The sequence below is a fragment of the Meleagris gallopavo genome, chromosome 13 (assembly GCF_905368555.1).
Source record: "Meleagris gallopavo chromosome 13, MGAL_WU_HG_1.1, whole genome shotgun sequence".
In the NCBI taxonomy this organism is placed as follows: domain Eukaryota; kingdom Metazoa; phylum Chordata; class Aves; order Galliformes; family Phasianidae; genus Meleagris; species Meleagris gallopavo.
The window spans coordinates 18336540-18355948 of NC_139416.1; the positions used below are offsets into that span (position 1 = coordinate 18336540).

The 19409-nt window shown below is 62.5% G+C and overlaps 6 protein-coding genes across 8 annotated transcripts; 3 read left to right on the forward strand and 3 right to left on the reverse strand.

The window, feature by feature from the left end:
• Window positions 1-107: 107 nt before the first annotated feature.
• On the forward strand, window positions 108-5351 carry SNTB2 (syntrophin beta 2). The gene is made up of 7 exons (XM_085234570.1): window positions 108-609; window positions 3052-3262; window positions 3395-3596; window positions 3697-3839; window positions 3914-4110; window positions 4288-4469; window positions 4560-5351. The coding sequence occupies exons 1-7, from the start codon at window positions 168-170 to the stop codon at window positions 4650-4652; spliced, it is 1470 nt and encodes a 489-aa protein (XP_085090696.1). The 5' UTR covers window positions 108-167; the 3' UTR covers window positions 4653-5351.
• A 775-nt stretch (window positions 5352-6126) lies between these two features.
• On the forward strand, window positions 6127-9373 carry VPS4A (vacuolar protein sorting 4 homolog A). Its single transcript, XM_085234571.1, has 11 exons — window positions 6127-6285; window positions 6440-6551; window positions 6620-6767; window positions 6843-6904; window positions 7091-7210; window positions 7419-7575; window positions 7812-7960; window positions 8108-8189; window positions 8330-8549; window positions 8627-8767; window positions 9006-9373. Exons 1-11 carry the CDS (start codon window positions 6265-6267, stop codon window positions 9105-9107), a joined length of 1314 nt encoding a protein of 437 aa, XP_085090697.1. The 5' UTR covers window positions 6127-6264; the 3' UTR covers window positions 9108-9373.
• On the reverse strand, window positions 9324-10591 carry PDF (peptide deformylase, mitochondrial). Of its 3 annotated transcripts, none has more exons than XM_085234573.1 (3): window positions 10025-10591; window positions 9751-9926; window positions 9324-9630 (listed from the first exon to the last, which is right to left on the reverse strand). In XM_085234573.1, the coding sequence occupies exons 1-2, from the start codon at window positions 10563-10565 to the stop codon at window positions 9769-9771; spliced, it is 699 nt and encodes a 232-aa protein (XP_085090699.1). In that variant the 5' UTR covers window positions 10566-10591; the 3' UTR covers window positions 9324-9630; window positions 9751-9768. The 3 variants fall into 3 exon arrangements, with proteins under 3 accessions (XP_085090699.1, XP_085090698.1, XP_010716541.2); XM_085234572.1 differs by having other exon boundaries at window positions 9324-9673; XM_010718239.4 differs by having other exon boundaries at window positions 9324-9926.
• Window positions 10592-10680: 89 nt separating this feature from the next.
• COG8 (component of oligomeric golgi complex 8) lies at window positions 10681-13480 on the reverse strand. The gene is made up of 5 exons (XM_010718237.2): window positions 13109-13480; window positions 12686-12893; window positions 11604-12422; window positions 11228-11396; window positions 10681-11112 (listed from the first exon to the last, which is right to left on the reverse strand). The coding sequence occupies exons 1-5, from the start codon at window positions 13420-13422 to the stop codon at window positions 10823-10825; spliced, it is 1800 nt and encodes a 599-aa protein (XP_010716539.2). The 5' UTR covers window positions 13423-13480; the 3' UTR covers window positions 10681-10822.
• Window positions 13449-15578, forward strand: NIP7 (nucleolar pre-rRNA processing protein NIP7). Its single transcript, XM_085234575.1, has 5 exons — window positions 13449-13593; window positions 14621-14707; window positions 14796-14934; window positions 15037-15177; window positions 15258-15578. Exons 1-5 carry the CDS (start codon window positions 13538-13540, stop codon window positions 15375-15377), a joined length of 543 nt encoding a protein of 180 aa, XP_085090701.1. The 5' UTR covers window positions 13449-13537; the 3' UTR covers window positions 15378-15578.
• A 200-nt stretch (window positions 15579-15778) lies between these two features.
• Window positions 15779-18814, reverse strand: TMED6 (transmembrane p24 trafficking protein 6). Its single transcript, XM_010718155.4, has 4 exons — window positions 18193-18814; window positions 16921-17047; window positions 16600-16751; window positions 15779-16277 (listed from the first exon to the last, which is right to left on the reverse strand). The coding sequence occupies exons 1-4, from the start codon at window positions 18445-18447 to the stop codon at window positions 16053-16055; spliced, it is 759 nt and encodes a 252-aa protein (XP_010716457.1). The 5' UTR covers window positions 18448-18814; the 3' UTR covers window positions 15779-16052.
• Window positions 18815-19409: the final 595 nt, after the last annotated feature.

Below are 19409 nucleotides of genomic sequence, written 5' to 3' on the forward strand. Positions count from 1 at the left end.
CTGCCCCGCCGCCGCCTCCCCCTCCCGCCAATCGGAACGCGGGAAGGGCCCCTCGCCCCGCCCCTCGCGACGCGCACAGCCAATGGCCTCCCGCCATGCGGGCGTGGGGCGCGTCCTCGCGGCGGGGCCCGTGGCGGGGCGGGGCGGAGCGGCGCGGCGGCGGCGGCATGGCCGTGTGGACGCGCGCCTCCAAGGCGGGGCTGCTGGAGCTGCTGCTGCGGGAGCGCTGGGTGCGGGTGGCGGCCGAGCTGAGCGGAGAGGCGCTGAGCCTCACGGCCGAGCCCGGCGAACCGACCCCGGGGCTCAACGGCGTGGCCAACGGCGGCGGCGAGTGGGGCGGCGCGGAGGCGGCCGTGCCCGGCTGCGTGCGGAGGGTGCGGGTGGTGAAGGCGGAGGCGGGCGGGCTCGGCATCAGCATCAAGGGCGGCCGCGAGAACCGCATGCCCGTGCTCATCTCCCGCATCTTCCCGGGGCTGGCGGCGGAGCGGAGCGGCGCGCTGCGGCTCGGCGATGCCATCCTGGCGGTGAACGGCGTGGACCTTCGCGACGCCACCCACGACCAGGCCGTGCAGGCGCTGAAGCGCGCCGGGAGGGAGGTGATCCTGGAAGGTACCGGCCCCGCTCCCCCCTTCCCCTCCCCCCCGCCCCGTCCCGCTCTCCGCCCCTGGGTCCACTTCTCCCCCGCCACCGCGTCCCTGGGCTTCTCCCGGCTCCGCTCCCTGTGGCATCTCCGCACAGCCCGGCGGGGGACGGGTGCGGCCACGTCGGAGCTCGCTCCGGCTGCAGTGCCCCGTGCTGCTGGGGGTGGCAGCGGCGCCCCGGGACCGGCGGTGCCTCCCCACGGTGCCCGCCCTGATGCTGTGCACGGGGCTCGGTGCCCGCGGAGCACCGGCTCCTGCCCGACCTGTTCCCGGCAAGCTGGGGCAGGACCTGCCGGTGCAGCGCTGCTGGTGCCACCGGTACCACCAGTACCACCGGTGTCAGTGCGGTGTCACTCCCGCGTCCCGTTCTGATGTCCTCTGGGGCCCTGTGTCGGTGCGAGGGTGTGTGCGGATTTGTGTGGCTCAGCTGCCCACGCTGGCTCCAGGGCACCGGGGGACAAGGAGGGGACGAGCCATGTTTGGAGCTGGAAAGAGCATGCAGGGGCAGACAGCATTGCTCCATGAATGTGGGTTGGGTGCCCCAGCCAGCTGGGGGCTGTCAGGAGTACTGGCACTGGGCCCTGTGCCCACTCTCCAGTCCTGGATTTCACTTCACTTGCAGGTACCTGTGCTGGGTACCATTCTTCTGGTGCCATCAGCGCAGCAGAACCCATACCTCATCCTGGGTGGGAGCTGGGAGCTGAGCTCTGGGCCCACAGACAGCTCTGCACCGGGCAGGGAGGTTGGAAAGAGGAAGGAGGGCTGTGAGAGGAAACCCACATGCATGGGTGGGGAAACCACTCTGGTGCTGCTGGGAGGGGGCTGGTAATGCTGGGCTGCGAGGGGGGGTCTGGGCCGTACTGAGAGCCCCGTAGGTGAGCCCAGGGTGCAGCCGCCTTCCTGCAGTGAGCTGTGAGGATGCAGCAGTGCTGGGTTTCCTTTGCGGTGAGCGTGTAGGCGTGCTGTGCCATGACGGCCTACTGGGACAGAGCTCAGCTGGTGAGGCTACACGTGCCATTGCCCACTGCGCTGCATTGGTACGGCAGCTCCATGCCCGCGTCCTGCCTTGGGCAGTGCCCCCAGCAGCATCTCCTGGCTGCATTCTGACTCTGCTGCTGCCCGTGCCCAGGTGCTGGGGTGCTGGCCAGGGTTGTGCAGCCCAGCAGTGTCTGTGTGTACTGTCTCAGCTACGGCAAGGGCGGGCAAACCACCAGGTTAGTTGAACCAACGCCACCCACCCAAGCATTTGGAACATTGTGGCTGCCTAGCTGGTGCTGCACAGGTTCCCCAAGGACTGCAGGGTGCCCTGTGCAAACCAGGGGAGGTGGGCATGACGCTCACGGTGTGTCCAGCAGCTCAGAAGCCTGCCCGGGGGTTTCAGGGATGTCGTTGTCTCTGCTGCTCAGTGCCAGTGCCATGGCTCAGAGCACAAAGGGCTCACTCCCGGGCAGGGAGCAGCAGCCCCAGTGCTCCATCCCCAGCCTCAGACACAGGCTGCCAACATCTGGCTGCCAGCTGTGAGCCACCTTGGGGGCTGCCGCTGGCCGAGCCCCAGTCCACAACCATCCACGCCAGACACTGGCCTGCCCATGGGGATTAGAGGTGCGTGGGGAAGGCGTAATCCGGGGATAAGCGCGGCAGGAGCTAATATTATCTCCTGGTGCCCGCAGCAAGGGCAGTGCATCCCCTCCAGCTGTGTCGGCTCAGCAGCACCACCGGGCGCCCCTCAGAGCTCCCACCACAGCGTCACACCGCCTCCCTGTCTGTGGGAAGCCATGCTTCACAGCTGTGTTTCACAGCAGATTACAGCTTACTCACTGTTTTTTTTCACTTTAATTCCCCGCTGCCCTGCGGCTGTTCCCTCCCTGCTGAGGGGGCTCAGCTCTCTGACTCGGCCGCACGCCCGCTGCTCGGCGTCACTCCCTGCTCTGTGCTCTGGCACGCAGCGCTCCCAGCATCTGAATGCATTGTGTTGGCTGTCCCCAAGCATGACAGCGGGGAGCGGCGTGGTGATGGGACAGCACTCAGCGAGTGAAGGATTTTGATGTCCTGGCGCCTACCGTGTGTTTGAGGAGGGATGGTCTGTGGGGACCTGGGGCGATGAGTCCTTCCTTCCTCTCAGCCCCGGAGAGGAGTGCAGGGCCGGGACATCCTGGCTGCAGGCACCATCCTGGGGCTGTGATCAGCCGCGGCGCTGGAAACTTGGCCGCAGCATGCGGCAGGGTGGGCAGGATGGGCTGCAGGCTGACCTCCTGCCCGCGCCATTGTCCCGCGCCGCCGGGCCCTTCCGATCCCCACGTCCTGATGGTACTGGGATGGGCCCTGTGTGCCTCCGGCTCCTGGCAGGGGTCAGCGCTGGCCGTGGCCCCTCTTCCCCCCCATCCCTAACACCGACCCCGTCTGTCCGCAGTGAAGTTCATGCGAGAAGTGACGCCGTACATGAAGAAGCCATCGCTGGTGTCAGACCTGCCCTGGGAGGGAGCTGCCCCGCAGTCGCCCAGCCTGAGCGGCAGTGAGGACTCAGGATCACCCCAGCACCACGGCGCCCGTGACCACAAGGTCATCCCTCTGAAGATGTGCTTCGCCGCACGGAACCTCAGCATGCCCGACCTGGAGAACCGGTGAGCAGGCGGCAGTGTTTGGGAAGCGCTTGGCACATGGCCCAGGCTCCGCCGTGCCCCCATTCCGGCCCCACTGCTGGCAGCACGCCTGCAGCCAGGCTGGCCCCGTCCCAGAGCCCCGTATCCCCGCAGGCTGATTGAGCTGCACTCGCCGGACAGCAGGAACACGCTGATCCTGCGTTGCAAGGACACTGCCACTGCACACTCCTGGTTCACAGCGCTGCATGCCAACATCACAGCGCTGCTGCCACAGGTGCTGGCGGAGCTCAACGTCGTGCTGGGTGGCAGCGCTGGGGGCCGGGAGGTGAAGCACGTCGCGTGGCTGGCAGAGCAGGTATGGGTCTGTGTATCGGGGATGCCATCGCTGGGTGGCACCATGATGCTGGGGAGGTGGTGGCTGAAGCTGCCCTATCATCGTGCTGCTCGTCCATCAGGCACGGCTGGACGGTGGGCGGCAGCAGTGGCGGCCGGTCCTGATGGCGGTGACGGAGAAGGATCTGCTGCTGTACGACGCCATGCCTTGGACGCGTGATGCGTGGGCCTCGCCGTGCCACAGCTACCCGCTGGTGGCCACCAGGTACCGGATGGGGACTCCTGCAGGAGCCATCCCCACACGTGGGATGCGGCACCGACATCCCCTCCCATCCCCAGGTTGGTGCATTCAGGCTCGGGCCGCCGCTCGCCCTCGCTGGGCTCTGAGCTGACCTTTGCCACGCGGACGGGCTCACGGCAGGGCATTGAGATGCACGTCTTCCGTGTGGAGACGCACCGTGACCTGTCCTGCTGGACGCGAGTGCTGGTGCAGGGCTGCCATGCTGCTGCTGAGCTCATCAAGGAGGTGTCCGTGGGTGAGTGCACACTGGCACTGGGGCTCTGCCTGTGGGACAGGGAGTCCCTGGCAGTGATGGTGCTGTGCTGCATGATGGCATCTCTACCTTCTCCACTGCTTGGGGCAGTTTTGGGGTGTCTGGGGGTGACTGTAGCCAGGTGGTGGGACAGAACCAAACCCACGCCTGTGCCTGCAGGCTGCACGCTGGGTGGCCAGGAGGTGAAGCTCTGTATTCACTACGAGGGTGGCTTCACCATCTGCCGCGATGAGGCAGGCGGCAGCGTCCTCTACCGCTACCCCTATGAAAAGCTGAAGATGTCGGCAGACGATGGCATCAGGACCCTCTATCTGGACTTTGGAGGCCCAGAGGGGGAACTGGTGAGGAGGGACCCCCATCCCTATCCTAGGTGTACCCTAGGACTTGCGTTGCCCTTATGCTGTGATACCATTCTCCCTTTCCTTCCACAGGCGCTGGACCTGCACTCCTGCCCCAAGCCCATCGTCTTTGTGCTGCACACCTTCCTCTCAGCCAAAGTCACCCGCATGGGGCTGCTGGTGTAGGCGACCGCCCTGGCCCCCCCAGCTGCCTCCATAATGCAAAGCAGCCTGGAAAACATGGAGCCCCCACCGCTGCCTGCCACACCGGTGCCTTGGGGAGAGGGCTCCCCTTCTACGGCTCGGGGAGCTCAGCGTTATCCCCCGCCCCTGAAAGCCATCTCTGATCTCACCACCTGTGCCTTGCAGCGGGGCCACTGACCCCCCTCCCCCCCGGGGGGTTCACCGTGTGTTCCTCCCCCACGTGGGACTGTGTTGGGCACCGTTTGTATCCCCCTGGGGGGGTCTCGTCTTAAAAATGTGGGCACTCGGGAGGATGCTGGGACCTAGCCCTGTGATGCTGGTATGGGCAGGAGGCTCGGTCCCTGCCGTGCCGCGATCACAGGGCGGGTGCTCCCCAAACTCTCAGAGTCTGCAAACGCTGTTCCCTGCCTGGGCTGGGGGCATAGCGGGACCCCCGTGGGCCCCGTGGTTTTGGGGAGGGACACGTAGATCAATGCACTTTCGCTTTTTGTACTTTACCTCCACCCCTGGTGCGGGGATGGGTGCTCGGTGCTGGGGGTCCCCGCTGTGCCCCAGCCCAACTCCTCCGCAAATGTTTCTGCTTTCCACGGGCTGTGCCAGGGGGGCCGGGGGGTGCAGAGCCCCCCACCCAGCTCAGCTCGTTCTATTTTTGTACTCTTTGTAAATCGCTATTTATACAAACTGGCCTTGTATGGGGTTTGTGATCGGCACCGCAGTGGGAGCAGCTGTGCGTGGGGCTGCACACGTGTGGGATGTGTGCTGTGGGGATGGAGTGTGCTGTGTGCCCCTGGGCGCTGCCTGTGCTGCATACATACACGCATACTGCACACGCAGTGCACGTGCAGTGTGTATGTGCTGAATGTGTTTTTCTATAGCTGTGTGCAGATATACACACACGTGTGCTGCGTACATGCTGTGTTCTGTGTGTGTATGAGGGGATGCACTGTCTGACATGTAGTGTGTGTGTGTACATATGTACATTTGTATACACGTGTACATGTATACACACATATTGTGCATGCAGTATAGTATGTATACACGGACACGCTCTCTGTACCATACACACAGTGAACATATATATCACACACACATATATATGTGTACACATGCTATTTATGAGGTGTATACGCAGAGAGCATACTGGCTATGGTGCACTGTGTGTGTGTGTCTGTGGTGTGCACCACTCCGTGTATGCATGCTGTGTAAGCACTTTGCCCTCCAGCACTGACTCCCGAGTCAACAAATGTCCCAGACAGCCCAAGTTCTGCCTTCCTGAAGCCCAGGGAGCGGCTTTGCTGACTTCACCAAGAGCAGACAACTCTGCCACTCGGCAGCCGCTCCGCCCGACGCAGCCCCGGCCGTTCGCACCGGCACACGACGTTAAGTGCCGGCTATGCGCGGTGTACGCATGCGCGAGTTCCAGGCAGGCGTGCGCAACGGAGGCACCGCCCATCTTCTGCCGTACCGGCGGGCGCCGCGAGGGGGCGCTGTAGCCGCCGCGCACAGCCGCAGTCGGGGCGGTCCCGCGGGCCCCCGCCGCCGCCGCCGCCGCCGGGCCGGGTCGCGCGAGCTGCGGCCGCCACCGGGCGATGAGATGACAACGACCACCCTGCAGGTACCGCGCCGCGCCCGCCGCCCGGGCCCGGCCTCCGACCGCCCCGCCGGGCCGCGCCGGGACGGCCCGGCCCGTCCTTCCGAGCGGGCCCGGCTGCGGGGAGGGGCGGGTCGCGCTCGGTGGGGCCGGGCTCAGGGCGCCGCTTCCCCCGCAGAAAGCCATCGACCTGGTGACCAAAGCCACCGAGGAGGACAAGGCCAAGAACTACGAGGAGGCGCTGCGGCTGTACCAGCACGCCGTGGAGTACTTCCTGCACGCCATCAAATGTGAGCGGGGGGGCGCGGGGGGCGCGGGGCTGCGGGGCCCGCGGTGACGGCCGGGACTCTCCGTGCAGATGAGGCGCACAGCGACAAAGCCAAGGAGAGCATCCGTGCCAAGTGCGTGCAGTACCTGGACCGGGCCGAGAAGCTGAAGGAGTACCTGCGCAGCAAGGAGAAGCAGGGCAAGAAGCCCGTCAAGGAGGCACAGAATGACACCAAGGGGTGCGTGGGGGCTGCCCCCCTACCGGCGGGGCCCAGGTGCGGCCGTGTGACCACATCCCTGTCCTCTCTCTCCAGGAGCGACAGCGACAGCGAGGGCGAGAACCCGGAGAAGAAGAAACTGCAGGAGCAGCTGATGGGTGAGGGGCTGTGGTGGGCACGGCGGTGCTCGGCTGGAGGGAGGTCTCGCCGAGAACGGTGCCGTGGAGGCACTGCTGGAATTCGTAGCCAGGACTGTGCTTTGTGCCAAGGGGTCGGGTCAGCCTGGCCGGGTGGGGGTTTGGTGGGGGGAGCTGTGGGCTCCAGCTCTCGTCTCTGCCCCGCAGGTGCCATCATGATGGAGAAGCCCAATGTGCGGTGGAGCGACGTGGCTGGTCTGGAGGGAGCCAAGGAGGCCCTGAAGGAAGCCGTGATCCTGCCCATCAAGTTCCCACATTTGTTCACTGGTGAGGGTCACTGGCAGCTCCAAAACTGCCGCTTGGCTATGGAGAGGGGCCTCGTGCCCCATGGTAGAGGGTGGCAGCTGTGGTAGAAGTGTGCATGCAGGGAGGTGACCCAGAGCAGAAGGGATGTCTGTCCCTGCTGGCCCGAGGTCGCTGTGCAGATCCAGTTTGTGCAGTGCAGGAGAAGCTTTGACGCTGGGCTCTGTCGCAGGGAAGCGCACGCCCTGGCGAGGGATCCTGCTCTTCGGGCCTCCTGGCACTGGGAAGTCCTACTTGGCCAAGGCCGTGGCCACTGAGGCCAACAACTCCACTTTCTTCTCCGTGTCGTCCTCGGACCTGATGTCAAAGTGGCTGGGAGAGAGCGAGAAGTAAGGTGTCACCAGGGCTGCGGGCTGGCCAAGGGATGGCTGCCCAGGGGGTGGCTGCTCTCCATGCACTTTGTTCCCCTCCTTGGTACCAGCACAGGACTCTGGAGTAGGCAGGGGCAGGAGGAAGCAGTGGTGTGTCGGGCTCGTGCCCCTCTGCAGTGGGTGGGCAGAGTGGGGCTGTGGGTCCTCGCCTGGGGCTCAGGGTGGGGGCACCCACCCCTTGCCTTTGTGCCCAGGCTGGTGAAGAACCTCTTTGAGCTGGCGAGGCAGCACAAACCCTCCATCATCTTCATCGATGAGGTGGACTCACTGTGCGGCTCCCGCAATGAGAATGAGAGTGAGGCAGCCCGGCGCATCAAGACAGAGTTCCTGGTGCAGATGCAGGGTGAGTGGGGCTTCTCCTGGCAGGATGAACTGCCCGGGGCATGGACACCCTTTGGGTAGGGAACGTGGGATGGGGTGGATTTGGGTGAAGCAGCAATCTCCTTTAGGTATGGCTCTCAAGTGTCCCCCGTGCTGTTTCTCTGGGCAGGTGTGGGCAACAGTAGTGATGGGATCCTGGTGCTCGGTGCCACCAACATCCCCTGGGTGCTGGACTCGGCCATCAGGAGGAGGTTAGTAGGACACGATCCTTCTGCAGTGCCCAAAAGCACAGTGCTGCACTGCACCCGATATGGCTGCGAGATTTGGCAGCGCAGGGCCAGCCTGGTGGGGAACACAGCCACTTACCCATGCCCACCTGTGCCACACTCAGGTTTGAGAAGCGCATTTACATCCCATTACCTGAGGAGGCAGCCCGGGCCCAGATGTTCAAACTGCATTTAGGCAACACTCCACACTCTCTGACGGATGCTGACATCCACGAGCTGGCACGGAAGACAGATGGCTACTCTGGGGCTGATATCAGCATCATTGTGCGGGATGCCCTGATGCAGCCTGTCCGCAAGGTGCAGTCAGCTACGCACTTCAAGAAGGTGAGTTGGGTGCCAGGAGCTGTGCTGCTGAAGGGTGGGCACTGAGGCTGTGTTGCAGCACTGCCTGCCTCCACCAGGTCTGCGGTCCCTCCCGCACCAACCCCAACCTTCTGGTGGATGACCTCCTGATGCCGTGCTCGCCTGGGGACCCGGGTGCCACCGAGATGACCTGGATGGAGGTGCCCAGTGACAAGCTGATGGAGCCCATCGTCTGCATGGTGAGTGGGGCTGCCAACAGCAATCAGATCCTGCTGTGTCTGGGCCCATCCCCAGCACAACAATGCTGCCGTCCCAGCCCTACCGGTTCCCCTGCCTCCTCCAGAGCTGCCACTGGCCTCAGGGCCTGGTGCAGGCACATGGCAGCTGGGTGCTGGTGCCCTCCCGAGCCCCTGTGGTGGCAACGCCTGCCCGGTGGCAGCACCCTAAGGGTGAGCTGCCCCGTGCTCTGTATTTTAGTCGGACATGCTGCGTTCCCTGGCCACCACCCGCCCCACCGTGAATACCGAGGACCTCCTGAAGGTGAAGAAGTTCACAGAGGACTTTGGGCAGGAAGGTTAAGGGCCGTGGTGGATGGTGGGGCCCCGCTGCTCCCAGGCAGGCGGCTGTGCCAAACAGGTTCATCTGCAGCTCACAACCCAACCCATCTCACTTCAGCACCAGGCAGGGACGGGGGCACGCTGCCCTGGCAGGGCCGACATTAACAGAGGTGCCCCAGCGCTCCTCTGCTCCCCACTCTTCTTCCTGCTCTTTTTTTATTTTTTAAATTAATGCTGCTTTGGGTTCTGTCTTGTTTATATGAAAATAAAAACAATCCGAAAGCTTCAGCCAGTGCTTAGCTCCTCCCTGAGGCACAGTTGCCCCACAGCCACGCTTTGGGACCATGGAGGAACCCAGTGTTGGGGATACCCTCTCCCCCCCACTCCCACGGTCCTTTGCCTGCTACAGGGTACTGTGCAGAGCAGCCCTCTGCCACACAAGGAGCACGTTCTATAAAGGCCTCTTGGAGCCGGGTCCCTCCTCGTTTTTCTCCAGGTCCAGCAGCCCGCAGCTCCCAGCCCCTTCCTCTCCCGTGGACCAGGTGCTGCAGGAGAGAGGGGTAATCCCGTCCTGCACAGCCCCCTTTCCTAGACCGAAAAAAGAAACTCCGAGGCCGGCTCCAAGGAGCAGGTGGGGGCCGCGGCCACATCCCAGAGTGCCGTACCGCTGCCGGGGCTCCGTCTCAGTCGAGGAGCTGGCTCCAGGCGGTGTTGGCGAAGGTGCGGCTGTCCATGCGGTCGATGAAGAGCACGCCGTCCAGATGGTCCATCTCGTGCTGCACGATGCGGGCAGCCCAGCCCGTCGCCTCCCAGCTCACCGGGTCCCCGTTCTCATCTACGCCTGCGGCGGGACGGCGCGGGTAGGGCCGGAGCCGGGCCGCGGGGAGAGGGGACGGGAAGAGAGGCGGGGGAGAGGCGGGGCGCGGGGGGAGACCGTACCGGAGACGTGCACGGCCCAGTGCCGCGGGACGCAGGCGGAGAAGCCGCGGATGCTGGCGCAGCCCTCGGGCGCGGTGACGAGGCGGGCGTCCAGAACGCGCAGCGCGGGGTTGACGAGGAGCCGCAGCGGGAAGGGCTCGATTCGGTGCGCGCGGCGGAGCGCGGCGGGGTACTGCCGGCAGCGCTCGGGGGACAGCGCGGCGGCGAAGACGCGCAGAGGCACGCCGAGCTGCGGAGCGCTCAGCCCCAGGCACGGCCCGCCCCGCAGCCCGGCCGCCAGCGCCGCCGCCAGCGCCCGCAGCTCGGGGCCGCCCAACCGCTCCGGGTCGACGGCGGCGGCGGCGGCGCGCAGCACCGGGGCGCCCACCTGGCACGGCTCGGAGAACGGCGGCTTAGAAGGGCCCCGCAGCCGCCGCCGAAGCGCCTGCCAGTAGGAGCGCTCCCGCACCGCAGCCCAGCCCGACCCCGCCTCGGCCCCGCAGCCGCGGGCCTGACCCGGAGCCCGGCCCGGCGGCAGCCGCCGGCACAGCACCGCCGCCATCTTGGCGGATGTGACGTGGGGCGGCTGGAGAGGCGCTGGGGGCGGGGAGGGCGAGGGCGGGCACCCCCTGCCGGCGGGGAGGAGCGACGGCTTCAAGCGGGAGAGGCACGGCGGGGACCGGGCGGCCACGCGGGTGGCACGGCTTTATTGCTGCAGGCGCGGCCCGGCCCCACGGAGGTAACGCGTGGGGACCCCTGTGCCCGCAGAACAAGCGTTCCCACCGGCAGCACGGCTCTCCCCTCCCTGCAGCCCCTAGGTCACAACGCAGGACGTTCCCCTCCATGCCCGCTCCCATCCAGCAGCACAGCCCCCAGTGCAGGGTCCGTGGGCTCCTCTCGGCCCTGCTCTGGCGGGGGCACCCCTGGCCCAGTCTCCTCTGTCTGCGTGGGATGCGGTGCGAGCACAGGGCTTTGTGGGGATGGCTCTTCCTCACTGGGCGGCAGCTCTGCCTCCTGTGGTGGCAGGACAGGGGCCAGCAGCTCCCTTACAGCGTTCACATCAACGCAGCCCAGGTGGCCGTAGCGCTGCAGCTGGGCCGGGGGGATGCCTATGGGACACAGAGAGAGGGGTGGGCACAGCCCTCCAGCACAGTGCTGCTAACACTGCATCCCATGGTGACAGCAGCATCTCCCACTTTCTTCCTCCCCACAGTGGAGTCTTACCCAGCACCTGTGCGATCTGAGCCGGGGGGAAGAGAACCTGGAGGCAGCGATTCAGGTAAGGAAGCAGATCCTCCAGGAATGCTATGCAGAACTGGACAAAGAGCTCCTGCTCGCGCCCGCTGAATGCTGCCTCCTCTGCCCGGTGGAAGGCCAGAATTATTTTGGTCACCTGGGGCAGAGAACAGAGTCATTAATTCCCAGATAACAATCCCCAGGCAAATCTAAGGGCCTGGAGAACCTCACACATGAAACAGCCGCTTCCCTTTCATAGCACCAGGCCCAAGGCAGCATTTTGGGCACAGAAATCATCCTCATTTGCAGCTGCTCTGTTTCGCCAACACAAAGTAGGAGCCTGGGTGCAGCCCCAGCACCTCACCTTGCCAAGGGCATCCTTCAGGCAGGCAGCCACATCCTGCGCCAGGGCGATGGGGCAGCACAGCCGCAGGTCGTTGAAGGCAACAAGGAGGCCATTGAGGAAGCAGGCAAGGGGCGGAAAGTCCAGCAGCACCATGGGTGGCTGCAGTGTCCCTGGCTGGGCTGAGGGCACTGGCACCGCTGTGGCACTGCCCAGCACAGCTGGGGCAGAGATGAGCGTGTAGGAATTCATCTCCTCCTGGAACTTCTCCACCGCCTCCTCCACTGCCTTGCTGAAGGTGGTGGCAGCGACACGCTGGAAGATGGGGGCCAGCTGCCCACGGAAATCAGCCCCCACCCTGCTAAAGGAGAGGCCAAAGTACATGCACTGCCCCAGCAGCGAGTCCAAGCGGCCGCCCACCCCTCGCTGCAAGTCGCGCTCCAGCACCTGCAGGAACTCAGAGACCTTCTGCAGCACCCAACCATGGAAGATGGCCCCCTCGTTGAGGGAGGGCTGCTCGGGGGCCAGGAGTGGCTCCTCATCAGAGAAGATGGCACGATACTGTGTGATGATGTCAAAGAGATGGACGCGGCAGGCCTCGACTGTCTTGGTGAGGTGGAAATAGGGGTCATCCTCGGGGATGGAGGCCTGGATGGAGCGCAGCCAGGCGTCCCGTGCCTGCAGGAACTTGATGCGCAGCTCAGCCTCTGTGAAGACATCCATGCGCCGCAGATAGCCGATGACTCGCAGGCAAGTGGGCAGAGGGATGTTGGTGCGGAGCTGCTGGATGAGCTCATTCAGCATCAGCTGAGTGGACTGCCGCACTTCAGCCACAATTCCCTGTGAGGAGAGAGCCTCAGTGGTGGTATCAGTGGGCTGAGGCCAACTGCACGAGCCTCAACAAGACCAAGTGCCAGGTCCCACACTTTGGTCACAACACCCCCTGCATCAAGAAATATGGAGCTGTGGCATTTGGGTCTAAGCGGTCATGGCAGGGATGGGTTGACAGTTAGACTCGGTGATCACAGATCTTTTCTGACCTTAATGACCTTTCTGACCTTTGCCTGTGGGACAGCCATGCAGCAGGGGCAGCATGGCCCTACCTGGATGACGGGGATGCTGCTGTACTTCTTCTCCAGCCGGCGTACATAGGCCGCCAGCTCCAGCGCCTCCTCATAGTAGCGGTTACGCACACAGGTGTCCATGAGCTGCGGGATCTCCAGGATCTCTAGGATCTCTGTGTGCCGGTTCAGTGTCAGGCTGTTCATCCGCCGGCTGCAGGCAATGGCCTCGGCATCACGCATGAAGTTCCTGTGGGGCCAGGAATGATCAGCACAGGGTGGGTGGAGGGGGACACCCTGGGACCTCCTTAGTTACTCTCCTGCTCTGCTACTGACCCCGATCTCAACACCGGGCCGGCACTGGCCCCACGGCCTCAACTGCCCCCAGCCTCACCCACCTCCAGTCCTTCCCGCGCCTTCTCAGCTCTGTCCCCAGCGCCCCCGAGCCTGGCCCATCCCGCTCACCGGCAGGCGTCCTGCAGGGCAGGCAGGCGCTCCAGCAGGCTGCCTAGACGGCTCTCGATGCCACCGAAGCCGCGGCCGGCGCGCCCGGTGCACTCCGCGGAGCGAATGAAGGCGCGGTAGTGCTCGAAGGCCAAGCGCCGCGTCTCGGCCCCGACCCGCTCCCGCTCCGCCGCCAGTCGCGCCGGTTCCCGCCCGAGCTCCGCCAGCCCCAGCGCCGCCAGCTCGGCCACATAAGCGGCGAGCTCAGCGCCGCCGGGTCCCGCCACAGCCGGGCCGCGCAGCCAGGCCAGCAGCCGCTCCTCCTCCGCCGCCATCGCAGTCGCTCCGCCGGCACGGGCCCACGCCACTTCCGGCCCCGGCGCAGGCACTTCCGGCGCAGGTACAGCCACTTCCGCTTCCGGCGCGGCAGCGCGTGTGAGGCGCGCGGCGATGCGGCCGCTGACGGAGGCGGAGACGCGGGCGGTGTTCGAGAAGCTCGGGAGATAGTGAGCGGCTGGGAGTGCGGGAGCGGCGCGGGGGGAGCGGTGGGACCGACGGGGGAACGAGGGTCCGGGCAGCGGCGGAGGCGCGGGCACGTGCCGCGCGTGGGAACGGCGGGGCTGACGGGGAATGGATGCGGCGAAGGACGGGTGCGGGCAGTGGTGGCACAAGGGGAGCCGAGGGGATCGCAGCGTGATCGGGTTGGAACGGACCTCCAGCCCCTCCCCTGCCGCTGGGTGCCCCCAGCTCGGGCTGCCGGGAGCCCATCCACGGTCCCGGGCACCTCCAGGGATGGACACCCACTGCTCTGAGCAGTGCCGGGCCCTCACCGCCTCGGAGTAAAGAATTTCACCCTAACATTCGACTTACATCTCTCCTCTTTTAGTTTGAAACCATTCCCTCTGGTGAATGGTGAAAGTGACGATCTGTCACCTTCAGATCGTGTAAAAAGTTACTCTTCTCCTGTTCATAAGGTGTCCTCAAATCCTGGAAGGCCACAGTGAGGTTTCCCCAGAGCCTTCTCTTCTCCAGACTCAACACTAGCACTCAGCCTTTCTCCATAAGAGAGGTGTTGCAGCCCCCCTCCTTTGTGGCCCTCCTCTGGATCCTCTTCAAAAGCACTTCATCTTTGCTGTGGGACCCAGGCCTGGGCACTGTACTCCAGATGGAGCCTCATGAGGGTAGAGCAGATGGGGACAATCCCCTCCCTGCCCTTTGTCACCCACCTTGGGCTGTTGATGCAGCCCAAGATACTGTTGGTTTTCCGGGCTGCAAGTGCACGCTGCTGGCTTGTGTTAAGCACTTCATCTACCAAGACACCCAAATCCTTCTATGCAGGGCTGCTTTCTACACATTTTTTTCCCCACTCTGTGTACATATCTGGGATTGCCTCAACTCAAGTGCAACACCTTGCATTTGGCCTTGATGAACCTCATGAGGTGTGAAAAAGAGAGATGGGTCAGGAGGAGCCAGGAAGACCAGAGGGCACTGAGGGAACACCAGGGATGGATCTGATGTAGCTTTTTCCTGCAGCATTGGTGAGAACATCCAGTTGCTGGTGGACCGGCCTGATGGCACCTACTGCTTCCGTCTGCACCGTGACCGTGTCTACTATGTGAGGTGAGCCAGGTTGGGCTGGCTGTGGGACACATGGTGAGTCCATGCTGCCCTCCCAGCCTGCAGCCTCTCCGTCCCTGTCTCCCCACAGCGAGAAGCTGCTGAAGTGTGCTGCAAGCATCCCACGGGACAGCCTGGTTGCACTGGGCACCTGCTTTGGCAAGTTCACCAAGACACAGAAGTTCCGGCTCAGCGTCACTGCCCTCGACTTCCTTGCACCCTATGCCAAGGTGGGATGTGTTCCCCCCTCCCCTCCCATTCCCCTCCCCCAGCACCTGCTTGTTCCCAGTGCCACCCTTTTGGCGGTTCATCTACTCCTGCCTCTCTCTTAGTATAAAGTGTGGGTGAAGCCAGGCTCAGAGCAGTCCTTCCTCTATGGCAACCATGTGCTGAAGTCTGGCCTGGGCCGCATCACGGAGAACACAGCACAGTACCAGGGTGTGGTGGTGTATTCCATGGCTGACATCCCACTGGTGAGTGGCCTCCCCAACACTTCCCACTCTAAGGGAATGGGTACTGGGCTGCACAACAGTCCCTCTTCCTTCTTCCCCAGGGATTTGGAGTAGCTGCAAAATCCACCCAGGACTGCCGGAAGGTGGATCCCATGGCCATTGTGGTGTTTCACCAGGCGGATGTTGGGGAGTACGTGCGCAGTGAGGACACACTGACTTAGGGCAGCACAAATGCTCAGGAGCCACAAGCACGCCTCGGCAGAATGGACTTGTCCTGCATCATGTGTGGTAGCAGCACACGGAGCCACAGGGAGCACACCCCAAGCAGGGAGCAGGAGCTGGGAGCAGTTGCTGCCACTGCGAGCACAAGAAGGCACCACCCCTGCTGTTGTGGTTGCATAAAGCCTGTTCCTTCTTTTTAACTGCCTTTTGTCTCATGCAACACCTCAGGATGTCCGTCCTGAGGCCTGGCTGCACGTTTGGGTGCCTGGGCTTGGTGCAGCAGGCAGCGATACACAGGAGGGAGGCAGGAACACAGCAAGGCTGCTGTCATCACATCCAGGCAGGCACAAGAGGGATGGGTACCACCACTTCATAAAACGGGGTTCTAGCCAAAAGGGGCAGGTTGAAACACAAAAGCTGACAAAGACACACTAACACAAAGTTGAGGTTTTTGTATCTTTTTCCTAAAGATAGTTTCAGTTAAAGGTGGGAGGTGAGTAAGCTCTGCTTCCAGCTATACCACCTCCTCCCCAGGGCAGGACCTGGGCTTTCTCCTCCTGCTCTGTTGAGAGCAGAGGGGCTGATGCAGAGGTGCGGGCAAGCCCCTCAGTTACTGCAGCAGGTGATTGCAGGTGGGGCTCTGCTCCTTTGGGCTGTGCTGTGTCAGGGAGCTGTCAGCACCTCGGCTTCCCAGAGCTCTGCACGTTGAAGAGACGCTTCAAGAAGTAAAGCTGCAGGACCCCAGAGAGGACAATGACACAGCTCTGAGCCATCGACCACCAGTTGACATAGTGGTAGTTGGACTCAAGGAGGAAGGAGTCGGCCCCTTTCCTCATCCGGGCGAAGTTGTAGAACCTCCACATGTGGAAGATATGGACCTGCAGTTTCTGAATGCTGTCCTGAAACGTAGCCCAGCAAGAGAAGAGAAAGGTGCTTACCAGCCATGCTCGGGCAGATTGTGCTGCAGAGGAGCTGGCAGAGCCCTGGCAGAACCCTTGCAGGAACATCCACTCAGCCACCAGCTTGGTTCAACACCAAGTTAGGCAGCAACACATCAAGCAGGGACAAATGTCCTTCCTTGGTCCCTCAGGAAGAACTTGCCCATCCCTGCCACGGGGCGCTGCTGGAGGCCAGCACTGTTGCATTCAGTTCTGGCCTATTTTTGCATCAGCCTGACCCATCTGCTGCTTTGAAGCACTCTGTGGCAGAAGCAGCACTTACCTCAATGGCATCCAATGTGTCATTCAGCTGTTTCCTTTCTTCTGGCTGCTCCCCTTCCATGTTGAAGCCATCATAGTAGACACCAAAGTTGAGATACACCTGCATAAAGCCAAAGTGATTTTGCCCATTGTCCAAGCACAGCTGATAGAAACCTGCAGAGAGAAGTGGAGGTTTTTGTTTCAAGATAGCACTACTTCTAGCACTTAATGCTGATGTGTGCTGGCAGGGAGGGCACCGCAACCACACAACACACATCAGCACTATGGGGAGTGCACACCCCACAGAGCCCGCCCAGCCCCAGGGGACACGGGCAGCAGGGACCTGTCTCCTTGGTCAGGAAGTTGATCTGTCCTCGCACGTCCTGGGAGGCGCCGAGCTGGAAGCCATTGGGGTCTCTTGCTGTGGCCAGGATGTACCTGCTGTTGGCAATGCCTGTCGCCCGCTGCACCTGGAGGTGGGAGACACCCAACAGCAGGGCTGGGACACTGCCCAAAGGGGACACCAGTCCCTAGGGAGGCATCGCCTAAGGGTCTTTTGTGCCTGATTCTTCACTTGGGAAAACAGAAGGCAGGAGACCAGCAAGGTTCCTTCTGCTTGGCTGTCAGCAGGAGCTGAGGGTGCTGGCTGCACTCCGAAGCATTAAATGCCTCCTGCCACTGCCAGCTACACATAAAAGGAAAACAAAACCCACAGCCTTGAGAATGGTCACCTCTCAGTTCTTTGTCCTTTCCCATGGTGCTGCTGGCACTCACAGAGAAGTAGGGGACTGTGTTGGGTCACTGTCAGGGTTCCAGGAGGGGAGAGCAGGCTCCAAACATGTTCTCAGCCCTGCAGAGCAGCTCCCAGCTGTCTGCTGGCTTTGGGGCTGAGCAAGAGCATGTTTGGGGTTGGCTGGGCTTGTGCTACATCCTGGGGCTGTTCCCACACGAGCACTGTGGGGCTGCTCTGCCAAGCACGAGGTGGTGGCAGCTGTGTCCCCACGCTCCTTCAGCCAGCAGTGTAAACAGGAGATTAAAGGGCTCCGGTCTCCCTCGTGGGAAGGGGACTGAGCACAGGGACAAACTGATACGGCTGCACCTGAGACCTTCAGCACTCCTCCCAGCCATAGCTCAGAGAGAAGCTGAGGCCCTGCAATGGCCTCCAGCCAGCCCAGCACTCCTGCAGCGCTGAGCTTGTCCCAGCGAGCTCCCTCTGGGTACAGGGCCACCACAGCCAGAGCACCCTGTACCTCCTCACTCGGAACACACTCGGTTTTCAGTGCATGTTTGAAAATAGTAGGTGGGATTGATGATGAGAAAGAAGCTCAGTCTCTAGGATCAGCCATTGAAGTTACTGCAGCCATTCCCTGGTGCAACCAAGGATGTTCCCCTCCACCCTGAGGACAGCAAGGCTGGAGTTCAACTGGCACATGGCTGTTATCCTACAAAGGCTTCTTTCGTACATCAGCCTCACAGGGACTAACGAGGAGGAGGACTGCCCACTGCAGGCCCACAGAGCTGCTGCTTGAGACCAATCCAATGCAGCCATTCCCCCAAACCCGTTGGCAGAAGCATCACGCTCACAACTTCGCAGGATGCGTCCCACAGCACTCACCTCAAAGCTGAAGAAGAAATTGCCACTCTGGTGTGCGAACTGCCAGAAGCACTCAGTGGTGCCAGCATGGACGACGATGGCAAAGTCGTAGCGGTCAGCACCGCGGAACAGGGGCTCATCGCTGGTGCCGCTCAGGGGCTCAGTCCTGGGGCACGCAGCAGGACCTGGCAGCCCCAGCACCAGGAGCGCCAGCAGCAGCATGCTGCTTCCAGCTGGGCAGCAGCACGGAGCCGAGGCAGCAGCGTTATCAATCATTAACTGCGCCCGTGCTGCTGCACAGTATTCTCAGCAGGAGCAGGCTCCACTCCTCAAGGTGATACTGGCGCACAGCAGGACTTGGGCTGCTTTGGCCATGTAGGATCTCATCCAGTGGAACCCTTCTGCTAAGGGCCAAGGCTGCTGCGAAGTGCCACAATCGCCAGCAGCATCTCCTGTCTGCACAGCACTGGTCCAGGTCCCAGCCAGACTCACTGCTTGCAGACTAACGCTGCCAGTACTTGTGAGCAAAGCAATGAATCGCACTGCCGATTCCTGCCCCAGTGCATCATTCTCACCAAGTCCAGAACTGGCCCCTGCAAGCTCAGAGTGGTCCCATCTACCTGCAGCTGTTCCAGCACAAGTAGTGTTACAGCAGCAGAGGGAAATGCACAGCCACAAGCAGGTGGCAGGGGGGAAGCTCGTTCCAACAGCTGCTAAAGGGCAGAGGGGAAAGCAGGTGTTTCCAAACAGTCTGCTACCCAGCACTAGCTCTACAGCTGCTTCAGTGAGACCAGAGCATTGATTAAAAAGGAAACAAAGAAAAAAAGAAACTAAAGAAGTGAACAGATCAGAGGGTGGAAGTACATGCTATTCCAGTAATCCCTCCAGATCCAACTCTACAGTATTGGTGTAGGATATATCTGCCACACTGCCTAGCTTTTGTGCATTGGCTCACAGCACACATGAAGCCCCCAGCTATAAGTCCAGAGGCTATAGAACAACTAAAAAAGCAACAAAAGCCTGGCTGGGCTTCCCAGCATTTCTAGGGTTTCTATACCAGTTACTCTCACCCCACAGTGCTTTTAGGAAATGCCCTTTTGACTCAGAGCCACGAGACTTGAATGCCTGTGAGGAGGCACTTCACACCTTCAGGGTATCCCTGTTCCACCCCCACACACCTGCTGCTGACAACATCCCAGCAGGCTCAGGCAGCAAATGAACAGGTCACTGCACAGCCA

Excerpts from the sequence above, each read along its gene's own strand:
- TMED6 (XM_010718155.4), bottom strand. The coding sequence starts at position 18,447 with ATGATTGATAACGCTGCTGCCTCGGCTCCGTGCTGCTGCCCAGCTGGA. Across the intron at positions 16,752-16,920 it reads CTTCCTGACCAAGGAGACAG|GTTTCTATCAGCTGTGCTTG; the intron begins GTCCCTGCTGCC and ends TTCTCTCTGCAG. Across the intron at positions 16,278-16,599 it reads ACACATTGGATGCCATTGAG|GACAGCATTCAGAAACTGCA; the intron begins GTAAGTGCTGCT and ends GCTACGTTTCAG.
- COG8 (XM_010718237.2), bottom strand. The coding sequence starts at position 13,422 with ATGGCGGCGGAGGAGGAGCGGCTGCTGGCCTGGCTGCGCGGCCCGGCT. Across the intron at positions 12,894-13,108 it reads GCCCTGCAGGACGCCTGCCG|GAACTTCATGCGTGATGCCG; the intron begins GTGAGCGGGATG and ends CTGGCCCCACAG. Across the intron at positions 11,397-11,603 it reads TGAAGGATGCCCTTGGCAAG|GTGACCAAAATAATTCTGGC; the intron begins GTGAGGTGCTGG and ends TCTCTGCCCCAG.
- SNTB2 (XM_085234570.1), top strand. The coding sequence starts at position 168 with ATGGCCGTGTGGACGCGCGCCTCCAAGGCGGGGCTGCTGGAGCTGCTG. Across the intron at positions 3,840-3,913 it reads TACCCGCTGGTGGCCACCAG|GTTGGTGCATTCAGGCTCGG; the intron begins GTACCGGATGGG and ends TCCCATCCCCAG. Across the intron at positions 4,111-4,287 it reads CATCAAGGAGGTGTCCGTGG|GCTGCACGCTGGGTGGCCAG; the intron begins GTGAGTGCACAC and ends CTGTGCCTGCAG.
- VPS4A (XM_085234571.1), top strand. The coding sequence starts at position 6,265 with ATGACAACGACCACCCTGCAG. Across the intron at positions 6,905-7,090 it reads ACTGCAGGAGCAGCTGATGG|GTGCCATCATGATGGAGAAG; the intron begins GTGAGGGGCTGT and ends TCTGCCCCGCAG. Across the intron at positions 8,768-9,005 it reads TGGAGCCCATCGTCTGCATG|TCGGACATGCTGCGTTCCCT; the intron begins GTGAGTGGGGCT and ends TCTGTATTTTAG.
- NIP7 (XM_085234575.1), top strand. The coding sequence starts at position 13,538 with ATGCGGCCGCTGACGGAGGCGGAGACGCGGGCGGTGTTCGAGAAGCTC. Across the intron at positions 13,594-14,620 it reads TTCGAGAAGCTCGGGAGATA|CATTGGTGAGAACATCCAGT; the intron begins GTGAGCGGCTGG and ends TTTTTCCTGCAG. Across the intron at positions 14,708-14,795 it reads GACCGTGTCTACTATGTGAG|CGAGAAGCTGCTGAAGTGTG; the intron begins GTGAGCCAGGTT and ends GTCTCCCCACAG.
- PDF (XM_085234573.1), bottom strand. The coding sequence starts at position 10,565 with ATGGCGGCGGTGCTGTGCCGGCGGCTGCCGCCGGGCCGGGCTCCGGGT. Across the intron at positions 9,927-10,024 it reads CTGGGCCGTGCACGTCTCCG|GCGTAGATGAGAACGGGGAC; the intron begins GTACGGTCTCCC and ends GTCCCGCCGCAG.